Genomic DNA, 22,365 nt, shown 5'->3' on the forward strand with positions numbered 1-22,365 from the left:
CCTCTTGCAAGTCTCTAGAAGGGAGTCCACCAGCCAATCAGAATGGAAAACAGTGTGGAGGGCCCTCCAGTAACTGCAGAACCACCAGACTGTGGGAAGGAGCTTTCCGAGCAATACTGTTAGTAGGTTGCTTCTGCAAACCAAACTTTCACCTAACCTGGAGCCAGGTTAATGATGCGCTTGTAGACTATTATCATGGGGCACTCGTTCTGCTTATACACTGTATACTCAGAATTAACTGACCTTTGGGAAAAAAACAATGTAACTGATTTTTCTACATTTTGAACTTTCCTGATATAACATGTTGTCTGTTTCTCCCTAGTGACCCATTCACTCCCTAACTTAGAACAGCGGGGGGGGGGGGGGGGGGGGGGGGGGGTAAGATGTGGTGGCTACATCTAAGATCATTCACTGGAGGCAGAGAGGCATTGAAATCAACCTAAAGGGGTTTAAAAAAACAATACATGAGTATAGATCAGTAACATGTGGTTATGGTATTGTGTGCTGTTCAGGGTCTGTAGGGCCAAAAAGCAATATGCTCGCTTGTGAAATGTCTATAGAAGACTAAGACATAAGTTCCTATTTGCTGTGCTGTTCAATGCGTAGAGAGGATGGCCTTTGTTCAAGAGACCCCACCAGGTCAGAGCTCGTCTAATCCAACAGGCTCACTCTCAAGGAAACAATACGAAGGGTTAGTTTCTTTCTCTTTTTTTATGTGACATTGTCTCGCCCAATGACAAAGATACAGTATATATATATATATATATATATATATATATATATATACACAAAGTCCCCTGAGTCCACACAGCACAGTAAGACCTGCAAACCCATGTTTATGATAGCACTGTTCACAGCGGTCAAGTAATCCGTCTAGGTGCTCCTCAGTAGGCGACAAAAGGGCATGTAGCACCTAGACACATGGAATTTTAGTCAGTTTATTAAGTGGACTAAAATTATTTGCTGGGAAATAGATGCAAATGGAGATTATCATATTAAGTTAAATAAGCCAGGCTTAAAAAAACAATAAGTTTTCTCTCATTTTTTGGCTCCTGTGTTTCATATATACACAGAAAGCCATACATATATATGACATGCTAGCAGAACAGATACCAGAGATGGGGAAGAAAGAAGGGGTGCATGCAGGAGAGACAGGATGCATTCAGCACTCTCCACAGTGTGTGTAAGCCAACAAAGCATTTGAAAACTGCCTACTTATTTTCAGAAGGCTTAATTTAAAATGTTCTTCAGCATTAAAACCGCCACAAAAAGCAACACCGTGCACTTGTGTCTGAATGGTCACCACCACCACCACATTTTCCCTCAAATTTAAATGACCCTCCCCTTCTGTTTCCTGCTTCCCAGACCACATCTTGTCTTTTACTGTATAAAGGAAAGTGACAATCACATCATATGGAGACTTCCTGTGTTAATTGGAGCAAACTAAAAATATTTCTCAGTCACACATCAGCTCTCAGAAATATAAAGTAAAATGTTTCTCGTCTGAGCCACCCAGTTCCTAGAGAATTCACTATCAATGTTCTCCATGCCCTTCTGGATGTTGTCTAGTCACAGAAGTGCTGAAACTTGTACTCCAAAGATCACAGGTCCTAGTTCCCACAGGGTTAGAGTCTTAGCCGTTGTGTTAGCTCTGTGACTTTAGGACAACCACTCAGCTCCTGTCAGCTTCATGCAAACCATGCATGACAGAGTAAGCGCAGAACGCAAGAGTTAGAAGACCTCAATGGTTCGGTTAGTCATAATAAACATACTTAATTGTCTGGTTAAAGGAATGACAAGGCCCTACTAGGGGCCCAATAAGAAACTCCGCATTGCAAAAACATGAAGCAGCTGGGGCTGGGTGGATGGCTCGGAGCACAAAGTGCTCGCCATTCAAGCGTGAGGACCTGAGTACACATCCCCAGCTTCCACACACAAAACTGGTGGGCATGTTGGGTGCCTGGAATCCCAGCATTCAACTGGGAGAAACAGAGAAGGCTAGCCAGAATTGGCAAGCTTCAGGTTCAGGAGAAACCTTGCTCCAAGGAATAACCACCAACACCCATGCAAGTCCAACTTTATGCCCAACTCTTTTCTTATGATTTACTTATTTTTATCTTCTGTGTTTGAGGGTTTTGCCTGCATGTATTTCAGCACATGGTGTGTATACAGTATCCACAGAGGCCAGGAGAGGGCATACAATCCACTGGAGTTACAGGCAATTGTGAGCCACCATGAGGGTGCAGGGAACTGAACCTGGGTCCTCTGCAAGAGCAGCAAGTATTCTTAACCACAGGACCATCGCTCTAGCACCCTTTTAGTCCAGTTCTTACACAGAAGTTTGTGTATCAAGTTACTTGACTTAGATAAATGTGTTTGTCAGCTATCGGCACGTAATTGGTTCGTGCGTGTGTAAGAGTCTGAAGGAAACACAGCTGTTACTACATAGGAGGAAACAAGAGGCTGAGATTGGGAAACACTGTGGACATAGCACAACGGGAAAGCATAAAGTCCTTAGTCAAGTACTTCCAGGGCCTTTAGGAACATGTGCAGGACTGCCACCAACTGCCACCGTTTGCCTTTGGGACAAATTTACATGGCTTTTTTTCTAATTTTGATCTGTTCTGTTTGCTTTAAGAAGTTTTGTAATAATAATTCTATACATATATGAATTACATATACACATATACATACAATTGGCATATATTAGTGGTGTATAATAATTATATAATTAGTAGCATTTATAATTATATATGTATATATACATATAAAGCTTTTATTTGGTATCTGTCTGGTAGAAAGAAAAGTTCTGAAAGGCCTTCACAGTAAAACATGTCCCCCTTTTCTTCCTTTTTAAATAACTTATTTATTTAAATTAACATTTTTCGTTATTTTACAAACCACGGTTTCCCTCCCTCCTCTCCTCCTATTCCCTCCCCCACACCCTACCCTAACCACTTCTCATCTACCCCCCCCCTTCCCATTCATTCCTCCTCCATCTCCATCAGAAAAGGGCAGGCCTCCCATGGGCATGAACAAAGCATGGCACATCAAGCTGAAGCAGGACTGAGCTCCTCCCCCTGCATCAAGGCTGGGCAAGGTAATTCAGCCCCCCTCCCCCCCCACACACACACCCTGAAAGCCAGCTGAGTGCCAGGGACAGGTCCTAATCTCAATGTTAGGAGCCTGTTTCTGCTCCCTGCCCATAGTGCTGGGATTGCATCTCTGCCCTCTGTACACAACATCCTGAGCTACTGACCAAACCACAGTCCTGAACTTTCCCATGTTACCCCTGGCCTCCCTACTCCCTCTTTTACTACCAGAAGAATTGTTTCTCATGATGGAGAATTAAATCTCCCCTGCAATGCTTCAGAAAACTTAGGCACAGGACAGTCTAGATTGCTTGAAAAAACACAAACACTGAATGATTTTTCTTATTGGTTAAAAAGAATAAATGAATGAATGAATGAACGAAGAACGAAGAGGCCTCCTCAACACTGTTTCTCCATTGCACATTCTTGAACATGTCAGCTTTTGTCACAGTAGGGAAGGCTACAGGTGAGAATTTTAGAGGCTTTTTGTGCAAACTATACACATTTAAGTCTGGCTTTCAGCTACCCGGGACCTGACTCTGTATTCATGAAGTTCTTCTGAACTGCTATGCTTAGGTAGTAGGGTTTTTTCTTTTTTTATCATTTTAAAACATCAACACTTTTGTGCTGGCTAGTTTACATCAACTTGATACAACCTAGAGTTATCTGAAAAGAGGGAACCTCAATTGAGAGGATGCCTCCATGAGATCAGGCTACAGGCATTTTCTTAATTAGTGACTGATGGGGGAGAGCCCAGCTCATTGTGGGTGGTGCCATCCCTGGGCAGGTAGTCCTGGGTTCTATAAGGAAGCAGGCTGAGCAAGCAATGAAGGGCAAGCCAATAAGTCATGCCTCCCCATGGCTTCTGCTCCAGCTCCTGCCTCCAGGTTCCTGCCCTGTTGGAGTCCTTGCCCTGACTTCCTTTGAGGACAGACAGGGATACAGACATGTAACCCAAATAAATCCTTTCTTTCCTAAGTTGCTTTGGTCATCTGTTGCCTCACAGCAAAGATAAGCAACACTCAGACAGTTTTTGTAAACTTCAAGGGTTAATACATTAATAAAAAATATTTAAAACATCACTTCCAGCCTTGGTTTAAAGCAGAGCGATGCTTAGAGTCCTTTACAACTTATGACGTGCAGAGAGATTTACTAACGGACTTCCCACTGGAGGACATCACTGACAACACAGCAAACCTTCTCCAAATGAAAAGGAACAGTCAGGAGTTTAGTTATTTTGCGATACGGAATATCATAATTCTCAAGGCTTTCTGTTGATCAATGAGGGCTTTCAGTGGGGGCGACTCTAATCATTTGGGATATGAAATCTACTGCTATCTTTTTATTAAATGGTCCATGATTCTGACAGCTGAAGACATCGACCACACCATGAGCAAATGCTCCTATACCACACCTGAACACTCAGACATCAGAAAACCTAGACCAGAATCAGGTACTAGGTCAGGCTACAGAAAAAGATGCACCATTCGTGTGGGATCAGTTCCTAAGCTCAGCCCTATACCACCACTAACTCTGTTCACTTGGATTGCTCTTGTTGTAACTATTAATCATTCTATTTGAGAAATTGGTGTGGAGTTAATTTTAATAACACAGTTTTAAAACTAGCTTCAGGAATGAGCTGTCAAAATCAACAGGTTCAGCTCTTGTGCTAAAGAAACAGCAACTGGGGACAGGGCCTTCTAGATCACATTGCCTTCTTCAGTCCTAGCAAGATGAAATGTCATTTGAGCTCAGGCTTCCCAATAGACACAAGGACAACATCACTCCACTTAGGCAGTGAGTGAAGCCATGAGCATCAGCCACTTCCCTGACACCAACTATCCCCAGGTCTCACCTTTGCGTGTTTGAGCCCCAAGGAAGGAAACAACAGGATGGGAATTTTACTCATCGTATCCGATAGCTCTGATTTGCCTGAACTAAGTCTGAAAATAGATCACAAAAAGTTCACCTAAAAGCCAAAGAGAGGGGCTAAGTTGAAATCCTAACCAGACAGCTGTTGTGATGCTCACGGCACTGGGGTGTAAACACAGGAAGTGCTTGTGGCTTGGACCATTTCCTCCTGAAAACGGGGCACGTTTAGAAACCCTAAGAACCTAGGGATTTAATGAAGACTGTTTTTCTTTTCGCACACAAGGTCTTTCTTGCTAATTTCTCTGCGACAAACTTCATCTACAATCATGTAGAGGTGGCCACTGCTCACCTTGAGTGCTTCCATGCCAGCCTGGATGACAGGAACAAAGACTGTCTCGTTTTCATTAGAGTCGGCAAACATCTCCGGAATCTGGTCCAATAAACTGAGGGAAACAAACGGGGAAAGGGTTTTAGGTGCTCAGCAAATCCGTCGTAAACTTGAGAAGATAAATCACCGATATCTCAAGCCCGAACAAATAGGACATTTACTTGAAGGACAGCATGTGAGGTAATTGTTGCCCACAGGGAACAGGCGACCTGACGCAGACACTCCTTAAGGGAGGCTGTTTTAGCACAGTCTGGCACCAAAACCTATTCTTTGGATGGAACATTTACTAAATTACATTCTTTGTAGATGCTTTTGATTCAATATATACTTATTTATAATACCCAGGACTCTTTAAATAACACTCTATCTTAATATGTACAGTACACGAAAGAAATGCATTTCTTTCATCCCCTCTCCATCAAGGAGAAAGAATTTCAAGGCTGAGACTGAATTTTTTTCTATTGATTTTTATTGAGCTCTAAATTTTTCTCTGTTCCCCTCCCCTTCAACCCTTTCCCATGGTCCCCATGCTCCCAATTTACTCAGGAGATCTTGTCTTTTTTTACTTCCCATGTAGATTAGATCTATGTATGTCTCTCTTAGGGTCTACATTGTTGTCTAGGTTCTCTGGGATTGTGATTTGTGGGCTAGTTTTCTTTGCTTTATGTTTAAAACCCACTTATGAGTGAGTACAGGTGATAATTGTCTTTCTGGGTCTGGGTCACCTCACTCAAGAGACTGAATATTTTTTAACTGGTCTACACCAGAAATGGGTAAATCTAACATAAATCATAAGAGTTGTATACCCTATGCCTTAAGCCTCCTGCTATTGACAACGCCGAACAACATTTGTAGTTGGCTGGAAACACAACATGACTTATACCATGCGCCTGATTTGCATTTAATTAGAAGACACCTGATATTTACTTGTGAATCACAGATTGAGATTCTTGATAGTTGACAAGGAACCCATCCAACAAAGGAACAAAGACCTCTGCAACATCAGTCACCACCATCATCTGAGGTTGAGCCAAATTACTCTTGACGTTAAAGAAGTGCAGAACTTTGTTGTAGGTGATGAACCCAACCCGAATGGCAGACGTCTCTTCATGTTCCTCCCTAGGAGAAAAGAAAACAGAGCCAAACTTCAGGCACAAGCTCTCATGAACACAGTCTGACTCTTTCTCAGAGGTGATGAAGATGCCATAGACTTGGGACTTGGAGAACATTTTGTCTTCTTCAGTCTTTTGCCTGTGAGACGAGGCTTCTACCTAAGTTCAACAACTGTGTCCCCTATAGAACACAAGGAAGGCATAAAGTTCTGGTTTTAATTTCTAGTGCCCTTAGAAAGCAATAGTGAATCATGGCAGGAAGGGATAGGGATTACTTCAAAAATAAGCAGGTCGACTTGGGAAAGCATTCTCCAAATTCTAGGTCAAGGGTTAGATATTGTGAAAACACTTCATCCATATTTGCTCATGGGTTTCTTTTTCTTTCTTTTTAATTGTTTTTTTGGGGGGGGCGTCTTTTCAAGATGTAGTTTCTCTGTGTAGTCCTGGCTGTCCTGGAACTCACTGTGTAGATCAGGCTGGCCTTACACTCAGAGATCTGCCTGCTCTACCTTCCCAATGCATGCCTAGCTTAAATACAATTCATAGAAGTTAGAAATTTTAGAATTCCCATGAACAATCTGGGCTTATTACATTCATATAAATAAAATGTTCTTAGAAGTAACTAAAAGACAGAAGCAACAAGACACCTGAAGCGCAAGAGGGAGGGAACGCTTGACTTACTGATAGGAAAGGACTTTCGGCTCCTGCGGGATATTTTTGCTACACATCCTACAACATCTCAATGTAGCAATCGCTAGATTTTAACAACATGCCACAGGAACATATAATAGCAAGTAAATTACACTCATAAATAAGATTTCTTGTGATGGTCGTAACAGGAAATGAAACCTATGAAACTATACTAAGCAGCATCTTTTCTTTCAGGAATTCCAAGCAGTTTGTTAGTGTTCCAGAAAGTATAAGATGAACTCATTCACCTCAGTCCATAGCAAAGATATTAGAATTTAGCGGCACAGGCTCCTGTTGCCTGCTCGATGACTGCATTTCTGCCCGCTTGCAATGGCCTTAAAATACCCACACCACAGGCACTCTAAGTTCCACCGGCAAATTCTACACAGTGCTCAGAGTCTCGATGACAATCATAATAGAAAGGTATATGATGTTTTCCTTGACTCTTCCATTTCAGTGACATCTCCTCTGCTTAAGACACTGTTTTTCTGAAGAAGGGTGTACTTTTCTCATTCCTGAATTTTCTCCATAATATAAATGATATTGAGGCTGTTTTGGTGTTGTCTGTAACCCAAGCACTGAAAAGGATAGAGACAGGAATATTAGGAGTTTAGGGCCAGCCTCAGCTACATCAGAGTGTCTCAAAAAACTCAAATAATCAATGAATGAGGTGTGTGTCTGTGTGTGTTTATATATGAACAACTTGAACATGATGGGATAAAAAGGAAATGAAAGTGCCCACAAGAGATATCTCAAGTTGAAATGTCAGCTTTCACTACAAACTGCTGAGTGCAGGCTGACATGAACTGGTTTTTACCTGTTTTGCTTTTTCCCTCAATATGGCTTTATAAATTGGTAACGTTTCAAAGGTTCTCATAACCTATTGCAAGAGCAGTGGGTAAATGCTTACATTTTTGGGCATTTGCAATGATTTCATCTACTGGGTTAAAACACATACAGGTGTCTCCTGCGCTGTCTGAGGTCACACGAGCAGCTTCCACGCTTCTATGCCACGCCGCCCCAGGTGACACCACAAACACAGCGCTGCTTCTGGGCTTTCTCCGCTTCCCTGCTATTAAAAATCTGTTCGTCGAGACCAAGCATAAATCCTTCCTCCTATGAAATCTCCTGAGGGGACCAGCTAGAAGTCACTTCCTCTTCTGAATTCCTGTAACGCGTTTCTCTCAGTGTCCAGTACAAATGGAAGCTGACAGAAGGAAATGCCCAAGACTCACCTACCACCCCTCCTCGCCCCGTGCCATTCCACAAAGTCCACTGCGGTGGAGAATTCGGGTTTTACTGAACTTATCTGCTGGTGAGACACTGGACTGTGGGTGGCAAATTAGAGCTTGTAATGGTTAATCCCGGTTTTTAACTTGACTGGATTACGAATCAACTGAGAGAGATTTCTCGGCAGATTATCTAGATTAGGTCAAAGACTCATCCTGAAGGTGGGCAGTAACATTCCTTGGGGGAGGGGCCCTAAACCGGATAAAAAAGAAGTTGGCTGGAGAGAGGACTCCGTGGTTAAGAGCATTTAGGGATCTTGCAGAGGACCTGAGTTCAGTTCTCGGCACCATCTCTAGTGGCTCACAACTTCCTGTAACTCCAGCACCAGGGGAATGTGAAGTCATCCACAGACGCCTCTGTGGGCACCGGCACTTACTCATGTGTGCACCCCCATAGCTGAGTCAAATAACTAGGGAGGGGGTGCACTGTAGAGTGGCCGTCATCAGTCATCTCCTCTGCTTTCTGACTGCAGGTGCGATGTAACCAACCCGCTATGATGCTGTGTGCCCCTAAACTGTGAGTCAATGAACCCCTTCCTGCAATCTGGCTTAAAATTCGCCTGGCTAGAAATATTGGCATATGCAATAAGAATATGCTATAAATTGGGTTTTTTTATTTGACAAAAAGTTCACTAGCATGTCATTCATTCACCTTTGTTTCCCAGTAACCATTCATTGCATAAATAAGTATGTATGATAAATCATGAGTGACTGATTCTTTTCATAGTTAGATTGGAGTCAAATAAAGCAACACACAGACACACACACACACACACAAAGAGAAAGAGAGCAATACTCCAGACTGATACCTCTTACTGGATTTGGGCATATGCTATCTGGTGGGAAAGAGCATCTTGGGATCCACAGGGATAGCTGATAATCTAAATTGACATTTTTAAAGAGCATCTAATCAGAACATCTCACATCATTGTAAGACCGTATCACTCATCTTCATAGAAACATGCTTTTTAATTTGAAAAACAATATGAAAACTTTTCAAAAATTTGTTCAAAGATGTAACTGTCCTAAAATTTCCTCAACACTATAACGAATCACATGAAGAAAACTCTGGCTTTCCCCATTAGTCCTGCGTAACTCTGTGAGGTACATGCAGGGCTGTATCCTAACTCTGCAGGACACATGAAGGACTCTGCACAGTTCTGTAGAGCACATGAATGGCTGTATGACTCTGTAGGGTACACGAAGGGCTGCGTAGAACCATGTGAGGTACATGAAGATGACAGGGGTCAATGGACCTTCCTCTTCTGCGTTTCAGCTACGCTCTTTCCAACAGCAACCAGATTGCTTAATATATGAATCCGGCAGAGCAATACCACAGACATTAGTAAGCAGATAAACCACAAAATTCCTAACTCATGAATTTCCATTATTTTTAGACAGTTGTCTTCTTTTGTACTCTTTGTGTATATTTATGTGGCTATAGGTGCATGTGGAGGCCAGCAGAGGGTACTGGATGGCATCCTCGGGACACCAGACAAAGTTGCTCATTGGCCAGGAGCTTGCCAATTATGCCGGAGTCGCTGCCAACCACCGGCCCTTATCTGTGTTCTCAAAATTGAACTCAGGCCCTTGCACTTGAAATAAAATAAAACAAAGGCAAGTGCTTATTAACTCGGCCATCCTGCCAGCCCCATGTCCAATATTTAATTCATCAACGTTGGAAAGAAGCAAAAGTCAAATTAACCCAGTGTTGAAAGATGGATAAGTTTTTCCTCCTTGTTCCAAAGAAGTCAGAAAATCTAGAAACTTTTCAAAGCCAGTTCAGAGTCAAACAGAAAAGAAGGGGTTTCCCTTTTCAGAAAATTCAGAACATTCTAGAACAGCAAGCACATGCAGACTGTTTTACAGAGATCATGTAAAACATGCCACCTGCTTTAGTACAAGAAGAGCAATCAAACTGATGGGGCAGTCTTACCATAAAAAAGGAAAAAAAAGCTGCATATACGCAGAGACCAAAACAAATTTCAGACAGAAAGCAACCAGGTGTTTTTTGTTTTTTCAAACGAAGACAGTTGGCTTGACAACACAGAGTTTAGAGAGATTTGATAGCGTCAGAGAGTAACCAGCTGTAACCTTCGACTTTTCTCTCTTGTCTTCTGCCAGAGTCAGACATCTGCTTCAGGGGTGCGGGTACAGTGAGAACAACAGAGTGTGTGATTTCAGATCTGAGAGCAAGCGCTGCACGCTGCACGCTTCACGCCGCTGCTCCCGGTAAGGAACACGGGGTTTGTGGGGTGACTCGGTGGGAGACAAGGAGAGGAGAACCTGTTTACAGAAACCGGAGTGGTTTCTTATAAACTAACCCTTTCCTATAGACTAACCGTCAAATCCAGATTTGAACTTAAGAAGGCCCACGGGCGAGTTCTGTGTGGAGCGCATGGCGTCTAGCAGAAAACCAATCCTTCTCAAGGCTCTCTGACACGAGACAAAGCAATCTCAGGGCATCTGGGCCTTAGCTTGCCACCTGCAGCTGGCTTCATCTCACTTTTCACCTCGGGCCAGTCTGAAGTCACCTCAGTGTTTTCCAAACATCCCCACTGTTTTCCAAACCATCTCCACAATATTATGAGTGCCGCTTAACAGATACAAACAGAACTGCTCGTGGGAGGTCCAGAGCCTACTCATCTCAGTTTCTTATACACAAAGCATCAGTTGGCGGGGGAGGGGGGGCGGGGGGAGGTTACAGAGGAGTGGGCGTTCAAAGGCCACAAAGCACCGTGGCTGAGGAATCCCCTCCTCACCCAAATGCCCCCATCCAGAACAGACGTTGCCCTGTGTGCTCAGCAAGGAGGTGAAAGGTATGGGGTGCACAGCACGTCCTGGCCTGCGCAGCACGCCAGGGCCTCTCTATCCTCTATGCATGGCCTCTTGGCAGATGACAACACCCCCTATGCCAGTCTCCAGGCTTGGCACCAGCTCCAGTTCCAAACAGCTAGCTTGTGCACAGAGACAACTGGAACTCACCACGATTTTAAATAAAAGGACACTACCAACTACTTACTGCCATTTCTTTTCAATCTCTCTTTAAGGGTTTCATTTACATAAAAATGTTTTTTTGAGCACCCCTCTCTGACCCTTTAAAGCAAATCTGTTTTTAATTCTTCCAAAATGTGATGTAAGGTATGTGTGTACACAACTATATTTCATGGGTAAAACTGCCGTCAATCTTATTTCCTTTTCTCGTCTACAGCAGGTAGCCTGCCAGCTAGCCTTTTAAAGCAGTCTGCAGCAGCGAGGTCATCAGGACAGGGTCTAGTCACCTGCTGGGCTGCAGGTCAATGAAGAGCTGCCTCCTTTCCTTCCAAGTGCTGCTTGCTGGAAAGGCAGAGAGAGGCTCGCCTCACGCTGCTAAGCCAGGGCACACAGGAGGCGGGAAGGAGTTTGCTGGCATCACACAAGGGCAGAAGGGACTTTGGCTAAAAAGATTCCGTCCCTCCCCACAACTGCTCCGTTTTCTGGGACCCTTTGGGCTCTGCCTCTCTCAGCAACCACCAGCTTTTATGAAATAGTCTTGCAAAATTTCCCCCATATACTTATTACTGGGATTCTCCTTGCAGTGTGTCAAGTATTTTGAGACATTTCATTTATCTATCATTGTTTTTCTTTATACAAATATCCACTCTGACATTCTGGATATTCAGAAGAACGGTGACTAGCTACAGTGTTCCCATTAGCAAACGATATTAACCGGCCAGTCTGCACCAGCCCAGCCACACAGCATCTCACAGAAGAACGGTTCTCTTACTTGGGCAGTCTCTGCAGCACGGTCTTCAGTTCCTCACATATGAGCTTGACCAGTCCATTCTTTATGTTACTGTACGAGACATCGATCATGAAGATAAAGGCTGGTGGGTTGGGAGGCTTATTCTTCTGCAGGAAGGCAAAACGGCACACAAGTAGATACAAACTAAGTGTATTTCACAATCAAACACAAACAAACCCTAAGGCCAATCAGATGCTTCAGTCAATACTTAAGATATAACCTCTGTGGATCAATAACTTTCTAGGAAACTCAGTCCCCACTATAAAAATAAATAAAAGAAGCCACTTAGTCTCCAGGTTATGACAGGAACTTTCCGCTATATTCACAGAGAAAGTATTGGGCCAGCCCTTTAAGCAGCAATCTCTCTTATAGGAGGAAATGCGCTTGGGGCCCTGAAAAGGAATGTTCTAAAGGAGTACAATCGAAAATTAACATTTTTGGAAACTGTAACCAAGCTTCATTAACTGGGATATGATGATTCAGGTCTCTTACCACTTCCTGTGGTTTTTTTGTTTTGTTTTGGAAGCAAGGCCCTGCTGTGTAGCTCAGGCTGGCCTTGAGCACGGTTCATGCACTTGCCTAAGCCTCTCCGCTGCTGGGATTACAGGAATATCCACACCACCACACTCAGCTACAGATATGAAAGTGTCTATTAAGATTAACTGCATACCTTAAAATATACATTATAAAATACTTTCCAAACTTACTTCATGTTTGTGGTAAAGAAAAATGGCCCCTTTCCTATGACTTTGCAACAGTTACTGTAACATAAAGCAGCTGTTATGAAAATGGGCTCTCGCTGTTTCTCAGTCTGGCTGGTGTCCAAATAGCTCATAAGGAAGTGATCCTTCAGCTGGGATTTATAAAATGTTTAGAAAAGAAAGCCACAGGCAAATATCATCAGTGACCTCCACTAGAGAATAAAGATCCAAGACCAACATTTTTTCAGCTTATGGTAAAGTGTAAAAATGTTCTAAAATTAAAATATATTTCAATTATTAGATGATAAGAGTTATAAATGATCTCATCAATCGGGTCTGTATCTACTATAATAGATATATGTAATACTGTTCTAATAAATACCCCCATTTCAAATACATATAATAACTCAGTCTGAAAAGTCACTTTTCCATATCCAAAATCAGAACAGCCAAGGAATGAGGAAATTCTGCTGGTGTCTATGTGAGGATTTCTTCTCAATTCCCAAGTCCCATCTCCTCTATTCCACCATACAGATGAGACCAGATAAAAATAACAACCATTCTCATTAATAAAGCAACACCTCTCAGTGACAATCCCAATTGTATCTTATCTTTTATCCTTACGCTCCCTCATACACTCCCCATAAGTCATTCCTCGCTGACCTGCTTGTCTCTCTAGGAACCCTTCACTCAGTCAGACTTGTTCTCACTGTGTGTGCAGTTAATCTGCCGTCCATTCCTCTACACCACACAGTCAGTGACAGCACCACATGACAACTCGGGGCTGAAGCTGTACTTGACCTGTTTCCCTCAGACATTTAAAAAAAAAACGCTTCTCTGGCCACTTGGTGTGGACCCAGGGCCCCTAGCTCTTTCGCACAGACCCTCTCAGTCATTCATTCAGTGTGTGCATGTGTGCATGCGTGTGTGCATGTGTGTGTGTGTGTGTACAAAGCAGCAGAAATCAGTGGAAACCACTGCCTCCCCACTTTTCATTATCCCTAGTCCTATTAAAGTAACATAAGCTCTCAACAGCTTGTCAACCCACACTTTCTATAAAACTTCCTTTACAATGTGTACAAAAATCTAAAACCCCAAAGACACGATGCTAACCCAGTAGGAAAAGGACAGATTTGTCTCAAAATCCTTCTTCAGTTTACTTCTCATTCCCAATATGCATTCTCTCAGTTTAAGTGGCTGCGGTTTCCAAAATGCTTCCTACACAGAATCATACCCCCACCCCCAGAACCTGAGTCAGGACAGTAGTAAATATGTTTTATTTGACATAGCATTTTAAAAAATACTTGAATTCTTATAAGGTTTTGAAGAAAATGGAGTACATTCTCCAGCAGTCTTGGTGCTTACAATGGGTCCACATCAGTCACCAGCAGTGTCTTCAGACACCCCAAGCAGAAGTGACCGAGCCGTCCCTGTGACCCACTTCTGCAGTTCGGTTCTCTGCTCACGCTGTACCCTTTCATTATTACTACTGTTTACTTTTGTTTGTTTTCTGGGTTTTGTTTTGTTTTTATAGGGTCCCACTAGCTCTGGCTGTCCTGGAACTCACTCTGTAGACCAGGATGGCTGTGAACTCACAGAGCTCCATCTGCTTCTGCCTCCCAGGTGCTGGGATTCGAGGTGAGTGTGAGCCCGGCTGTCTGCTCCTGGCTGAACTCACTTATACTACTTCCCAATACACACCTTTCTGACTGCGCTCCCCTCCAGCTTTGACCATTCACAGTGTAGCATACTGTGATCAGACTGTGATCAGACATGCTTCTTAGGCCAAGTCTTTGAACTTGTTTATCATATTGCTGGTTTGGGGGCAGTTATTACAGCACAAAGATGAATTGTTTGGACATCCAAGGTATCTAAGACATGTCAAAATGAATTAAAATTAACTTTAAAAAAGCCCTACATTCTTATTCAGGAAGAAAAGCTGATGGTAGATTTGCTTTTCCTCAGGGAAACTCCATACTGATCTTGTAAAACACTTGGCTACACACTTCATGGTATGCTGACAGGGGAGGTTCCATTACCTTCTATACATTTGATCTGCAACTGAAGCGCTCTCACCTGCCCCTATACAACGTGGCACACAACACGACACTGTAAAAATGTCACAAATCAAACTGAGACCCCAACGTGCCAGAATCTAGGAGGAGGACACACATGCAAAAGCACAGTTATCACAGGGAGAACAGATAAAACGAAGATGTCCCCTAAGTTTGATGAAGAAAAAGAAGCACCCATGGGAACAAATAAACGAGGACACGTGCTCATAAGGAACTTCCATCTAGTCAGTAAGCAGAGAATAAGTAGTCATTTTCCAGACAGGAGTCATACACACATGATGGGCCAGGAGAAAGACACCCCGTTATCTTTACTATATAAAGGCAGAGCCGATAAAGTCAGTCTCTGTGTTGAGGATTTCATACAGTTGTAGACAGCCCCGTGGTGGCAGCGGCAGCATAGTGTCTCCCAGCCAGTGACTTGATAAGGAAAGTTAATTTGGTTATCTTTTTTTCTTTTAAGAAAAAACCCATTTATTAACTGTTGCTCTCAGTGTCTGTGCTACGGGGTCATATTTAGGAAGTGGTCTCCTGTGCCAATGTGTTCAAGTGTGCTTCCAACTTTCTCTTCTGTGAGGTTCAGTGTGGTTGGTCTTATGTTGAGGCCTTTGATCCATTTGTACTTGAGTTTTATGCATGGGTACAGACCTGAACAGAGAACTCACAACAGACGAATCTAAAATGGCTAAAAGACACTTAAAAATTGCTCAACATCCTTAGTCATCAGAGAATTGCAAATCAAAACAACTCTGAGATTCCATCTTAAACCTGTCAGAATGGCCAAAACCAAAAACACTGATGACAGCTTCTACTGGAGAGAATATGGGGTAAGGGGAATACTCCTGCATTGCTGGTAGGAGTGCAAACTTGTACAGCCACTTTAGATTTCAGTATGGTGACTCTCAGAAAATTAGGAAACAGCCTACTTCAAGAACCAGCAACACCGCTATTGGGTATATAACAATAGGATGCTCAATCATACTACAAGGACATGTGCTCAACTATGTCCACAGCAGGGTTGTTTGTCAAAGCCAGAACCTGGAAACAACTTAAATGTCCCTCGACTGAAGAATGGATAAATAAATAAAAAAATATGTGGTACACAATGGAGTACTACACAGTAGAAAAAATAATGACATCTTGAAATTTGGCGGTGAATGGATGGAGCTAGAAAACACCATATTGAGTGAGGTAACCCAGACCCAGAAAGACAATTATCACATGTACTCACTCATAAGTGGCTTTTAGACACAAAGCAAGAAAAACCAGCCTACAATTCACAACCCCAAGAGAATCTAGACAACAAAGAGAACCCTAACAGAGACAAACATGGATCTATGCTACATGGGAAGTAGAAAAAGACAAGATCTGAGTAAATCGGGAGCATGGGGATCATGGGAGAGAGGAGAGGTGAGAGGAAGGAAGAAGGGAAGAGAGCAGAGAAAAACATACAGCTCAATAAAAACAATAAAAAGAAAAAGAAAGAACCCAAAGAAGTTTATGGGAGGTAGTCAAATGAGTCTCAGAGTTACATATTAAAGTAAGGAAGCCTGCAGTCCTCTAAGCATACTGGTTAAGTTTCTGGCTTGGTAGAGAAGTCACTAAAAAACCAAAAGAGCCAGAGACCTATGTGGAATTAGATTACTGCATTTAAGAAGCCGAACAACATCCGGGAGAGGCGCCACAGGCCATTCACCCTAGCATTCAGGAGTTCAAGGTCATCTTCAGCCACACAGCAGGGTCAAGGACCAAACTAAGGGAGACCCCGTCTCAGAAACCAAATCAAAACAAACAAAAGACAGGATCCTCTCTCTCAAACACACAAAAAGGAATTGTTTCCTATTTCTATACCACACTTCTAAGCTTGGTTACCCCCAGGAGACAGCTCAGCAACTGAATGATGCTAACGAGTTAGTTCGGATCTGTGTGAGAGGCATTTCTACATGCCCCAGAGATGCTCTGTCTGTGAACCGTGTCATGTCTTTACATATGGAAGTTGTTCAGTGAAACTCAGAATAGACATAGAAATGATTACATCCTGGCAACACTCACCCTGCAGTAATCCAACGTAGCCACATATTCATAGGATCCCAGGGACAGCTCCGGCTTCTCATAGTGGTCCACTCGCCTTCCAATGTGGTCCAGATGTTGGAAATAGAATGGAGGGACTAAGGAAAGCAAACCAGGGGCAGAAAATCCTTTGTTTTCACAAGCAGACAACCCAAGAAATTCTCACATTTTATTATAGCAGAAAGGACTTAGGATCAGGAACACAAGTTGTTCTCAGTATCATTGTGAGAACATGTCTTAGCGACATGTGAAAAATGAGTTTTCTCTTTTAAAGTTACTGACTTTTTGACTCTTGTATATGTGGTAAGTCATTACGATTTTGTCTTTTAATTATGTTTATAACAGTTTTGCCATATATAAGCTTTGATTTTTTTTATAGTCAAGTCAATCTGCCTGCAATGCTATCTATAGAACTACATAATTTTATACATACTTTTCATCAGTGTTGATTGCTTCATTACTATTTCTCAGCATAATGTATTACTACATTGTAATCAGGAAATATTTTATCTATATAGAAAGCCACAGACCACAATATTTGCATTCATGTAACCGGAATGAGAGCTTTGTTAAAAAGCTCTCGATCATAGACAAGTTATTGCTAGCAAAGGCCATTTATAATTTTGGGACTTCCAGAGAAAAGTGCCGTTGTTTCCAAACTAACACACCCAAGTATCTGCATCCACTAAGTCACCTCTCCTCTATAAATTTAGTTTTCTATTTGGATTTTTAACATAGCTGATGATCTGGATTAGCCTATCCACTACGATCTTCATTACACCTTAATTAAGACATGTCCTCAGCCCTGGGCTTTCACACGCTGATCTGCTAGCAGCCGGCCCTCCTCATGTAGAAGATTACTGTATTAGGGAAAGACTGCACCCGAAAGATCTCAGTGGAAGTCTAATTTGATTCCAAAGTCTCGGGAGGTTACTTCTAGCGAAGTTCTGGAAGTCACCCAAAGGCAGAGCAAGAGTTATGACTCACGCGCTCCACACTTGGACAAATAAGGCTCGGAGTCTCTGCTCAAAAGAGCTCCTGTTGCCTGGTGATGGCCAGAGAAGGCTGCGAGACTTCTGTTAGGAGTATGTGGGAAAGCTACCAATGCTTTTAAGTATTTTGCTAAGAACAGCATCCCCCCTCTGTAAAAACCACAAAAGCAGTACCTTTTGGTTTGAAACCAACACTTAGGAGTCTTTATGTTCAGCTGTGAACATGCAAACTATAACAGGATTAATTTTCTAAAGTCAGATTTTCAAAAACCCAGAAGTTTCAGAGTCTATGTTCTTATCATCTCATGACTACTTAAGAGTGAACTCTATAAAGTTTATATTTACATATTTGACCCTGAACTTGGCGAATTCAACATCTTGAAAAGATTACAGAAGGCGAAGATGACAGTCTCTGTCAGTAAAGTCAAATAAACCAGGGGCCATGATAGTGACTGGTTACACGTAGGTGTCGTGCAGATTTCTGGGCTGTCTGGCCTACAGCATGTGGAATGGTCATTTCTATACAGCATAATGTAAAATTCATTTACACATCTACATATAATGGGATGTTTAAAATTAATTTTACATGCTCATTAACATTTAATATTATCCTGTCACCTATCCTCAATCAAATTCGAGTCACATGATAAATTATGCTCTGCCACAGAATCTGTTTCTCTCCTGGTTTCTGTGTGTGCATGAGTGTGTGTGTGTGTGTGTGCATATGTGTGCATATGTGTGCATATGTGTGCATGCGTGCATGTATCTATGTGTAGCTGCATGTGTGAGGGAGGTCCACCTCAGGTGGTATTGTGTACATGTGTGCGTGTGTCTGTGTGTAGCTACACGTGTGGGGGGGGGAGGTCCACCTCAGGTGGTATTCCACAGGAGCCGTCCACCTTGTTACTTGAGACAGGGTCTCTCATTGGGACTTGGAGCTTGACCATTTGGCTAGTCCGGCCAGCCAGGGAGCCATAGGGAGTCTCCCTTTCCAAGCCCACAGCACCAGGCTCTGATTGTTTTTCATGTGGGTGCAGAGGACCAAACTCAGGCCCTTGTGATTGTGGACAAGTGCTTTATCCATGGGCTCTCTCTGTAGTGGCCTCCCTCACAGGCTAACATCAACATTAGCGGATTGACAAGAGGATGAAACGAAAAACACACCCAAAAAGGCATCATCACAGGCCCCTTCCTCCTGAAAAATCCAACATTTATATCAGAAGGGGAAAGCCCTTGGTTATATGAGCTTTTCCTAAATACCATGAATTCAAGAACAACCTCAGGCGATGGGGCACTGTGGAAGAGACGCAGCTCCGCCGTTACATGCTCCGGTTTCACGCAAAGCGATAGCACAGTTTCCATGTGGGGCTCCTGCATCTACGTACGGATAACAGGGACCTAGCTCCATTAGTAATGGCTTCTGTTTAGGGACGCTACAAGTAGTACCACCCAGGAAAAAAAAAAAGCTGTCTTCCTTAAGCTAAGGTGTCAAATATTTCTGGTTTTTAAGGAAAAAGCATCTAAAAAGTACTCTTAAGGGCACCATGTACCGTCATTCACACAGCTGCAAAATCCACACTGATAGCGCCTGCCGCCCTCAATGAACTGCATGAACGGGCACATGTAGGCTTTGCACCGGTTGCACCGCACTGGTCCGCTCTCGCCGTGGTTTACCAAGTACAAGGGGGTCTAGAAGAAGGGAGAAAACGAAATGAATTGGGAGCACGGAGATTCTGGGTGCTATCAAGACCCTCCACTAGGGCTCACTGAGAAACCCTGAGCATTTGCCAGGACCGTGAAGATTCCTCCCAGACCATCGCTGAATTCAAGGACTATGACACAGCCCACCACACCCAGACAAAGAGTATCCCTTACAAACATATCTCATTTGTAAGCGCATATTAACACCTGCATATCGATGTCAATATGTGTATGCAGCATTACCTGTCTGTGTGTGTGTGTGAAAAGAGAATAAATAAAATAGAATAATGTAAATAGTTCATTGAGCTTCTGTGAAAATGCTCCCGTGCCTACAGCATGCATCCTGCTGATCTGTGCACACTCCAAGGGATCTAGTGTGTATGGCCGCATGTTGTTCATGTAGTTTACGAATGACTTCTTCTAACATGAAACTATTTGGCCTGGAGAGACGACTCAGGGGTTAAGAGCACTTTGCTCTAGAGGACCCAGGTTCAGTTCCTAGTGCCACCAAGGTTGTTCACCACCATCCATAACTCCAGTTCCAGGAGATCTGATGCCCTCTTTTGACTTCCATGGGCACCAAGCACACATACATACATGTAGACAAAGCACTCACACATAAAATAAAGTGAATCCGTGTAATAAAGCATTTGTAAAAATGAAACTATTTGAAAAATATGCAAGAATGGCCACTTATTAAGGCTGGAGGCTGATTATACTTTTTGTTACTTCGTTAAATGACAAAACTTCATAGTAGTACCCTTAGTGTGACTGGCCATGTTTGACAGACTGGAAAAAAAATACTTGATTCAGATGCATCTTTCTCATCAACACAACGTAGAAAGCCAGACTAGATTGAAAGCAAAGAGGCCCAGCATCAGGACTCTGCTTGCCTCTTAATGTCCCAGCTTTTGTAATAAAACCACAAAGACCCTTCTTGCTTTTATAAACCTGGTTAAAAGAAAACACCTTCAGAAATCCCTGAGAACCGATGAGTTGCTCATGACAATTAAAAATTTTAAAGATAAAGTTATAAGTAAAGAAGATACTTTTTATGGAGGCCTGAAGAGCAGGGGACCATCAGGTGGGGTGAGAGATTATCAGGTGGGGTGAGGGATCATCAGGTGGGGTGGGGGACCATCAGATGGAATGGGGGAGCATCAGATGGGGTAAGGGACCATCAGCTGGGGTAGGGGAGCATCAAGTGGGGTGAGGGACCATCAGCTGGGGTGGGGGACCATCAGGTGGGGTGAGGGATCATCAGGCCAGTTTCTCCCAGAGGTTTAGCAAACCCAGTTTGCCTTTGTCAGATGTTCAGAGTGAAAGCTGACCCACTGCTGGGGTTTCAGAAATGGGCTGTGAGGTCTCGGAACAGTGGAAGAGGAGGAAAGGTGGGAGGGGAGGAGGAGTTGTTGAGACAAGGATTAATGTGAGCATGCGGAGACATGTTCTTGGCACAGACGGCTGGGGAAACGGAGCTGCCATTGTTTCTATCCAGAACAACTTTATCTCTCTAAAAAGCACTTAGCACATGAAAAACTGTCTTTAATGGGAGGGTTAGAGCTGCGTAGTATGAAATGTACTTGGGTTTCTAAAGGCCAACTTCTTAGTTACTGCAAACTGTTCTCATAAAAATGACCTAGAAGACAGAAAATCTACCTTCTGGGGGACTTTAATATGGCTATGAACTAGTGGTTAAAAGCTGAGAGGCATTTTTAAGCATCTAGGGATTTGCTTCAAACCTGCACATGGATGTACACAGTAGTGTTTTTATACATACGTCTGAAAGACATAAACTGGCTCGAGTTTGCTTTTTTTTTTTTAGCTAGTAGCAATAAAACATGATCTAGGGGCCCGCATGAGCGGGAAGATACAGTCACCAAACAAAAGGCCCAGGACAAGTCAGGAAAGCAAGAACTGAAGGCAGAGCAAATGGCATTGGCCAGGCCACTGCTTCTGGGGCCTGTGTCCCTGTGTTTACTTTCTGAAACCAGACGACACTTTCTGAAGCTAAACAAGGAAGGATTCTGTAATTTGCCTTGACCATGGCCAAATTCTACTTTTTTTCAGCCTTTTGTTTCCAAAGACTTCAAAGACTACAATCAGTTCCTTGAAGTGCTTTAGAAACAAATAAATACAATTATTTGCCAGACAAATCAGTGGGAATGGAAGGTAATTTGCCTTTATTTTCAGGATTATAATTTGCCCAAAGGCAGACCAGGCCTAAAACGTCTGGAAACTATCACCAACCACCACGTAAGCATTCCAGTCCTGGGAGACGCTACCTCCCAGAATCAGCATGGATGTCTAGCAATAAATGGCAGTCCAGTCAGGACTCTCTCTTGGCTATTACAAACACTTACGTTTTCCTGTGTTCGCTCCTTGGGATGATAAGAAAGGTTTTCAGGCAACCAGGGTGGCAGCAGCAAAGAATCTTAAAAGCTTTTTTAACTGTTTATGTTTCGTTCACGGGTGATGGGGGAAGGTTTGAAAGTGACACTATCTTGTTTAATCTCTCAGGCTGTGTTGAAAACCGCCAGGGTTCACTCTCTTCCCATGCCACCTATTGGCTCCACAGTCAGGTGCATAAGCTCAGAAAGAC

General features: G+C 43.0%; 1 protein-coding gene across 1 annotated transcript in view; it reads right to left on the reverse strand.

Moving 5' to 3' along the window:
- The window catches only part of Sec24d (SEC24 homolog D, COPII component), an 86,510-nt gene that overhangs the window by 17,380 nt on the left and 46,765 nt on the right, over window positions 1–22,365 (reverse strand). The window contains exons 9-13 of the mRNA XM_075981458.1: window positions 19,613–19,751; window positions 17,053–17,168; window positions 12,210–12,334; window positions 6,280–6,471; window positions 5,314–5,407 (exon numbers count right to left, since the gene is read on the reverse strand). Of these exons, the coding sequence (XP_075837573.1) occupies window positions 5,314–5,407; window positions 6,280–6,471; window positions 12,210–12,334; window positions 17,053–17,168; window positions 19,613–19,751 (666 nt within the window). The remainder of the gene's footprint in view (window positions 1–5,313; window positions 5,408–6,279; window positions 6,472–12,209; window positions 12,335–17,052; window positions 17,169–19,612; window positions 19,752–22,365) is intronic.

Source organism: Microtus pennsylvanicus, chromosome 7, assembly GCF_037038515.1.
Source record: "Microtus pennsylvanicus isolate mMicPen1 chromosome 7, mMicPen1.hap1, whole genome shotgun sequence".
NCBI lineage: Eukaryota > Metazoa > Chordata > Mammalia > Rodentia > Cricetidae > Microtus > Microtus pennsylvanicus.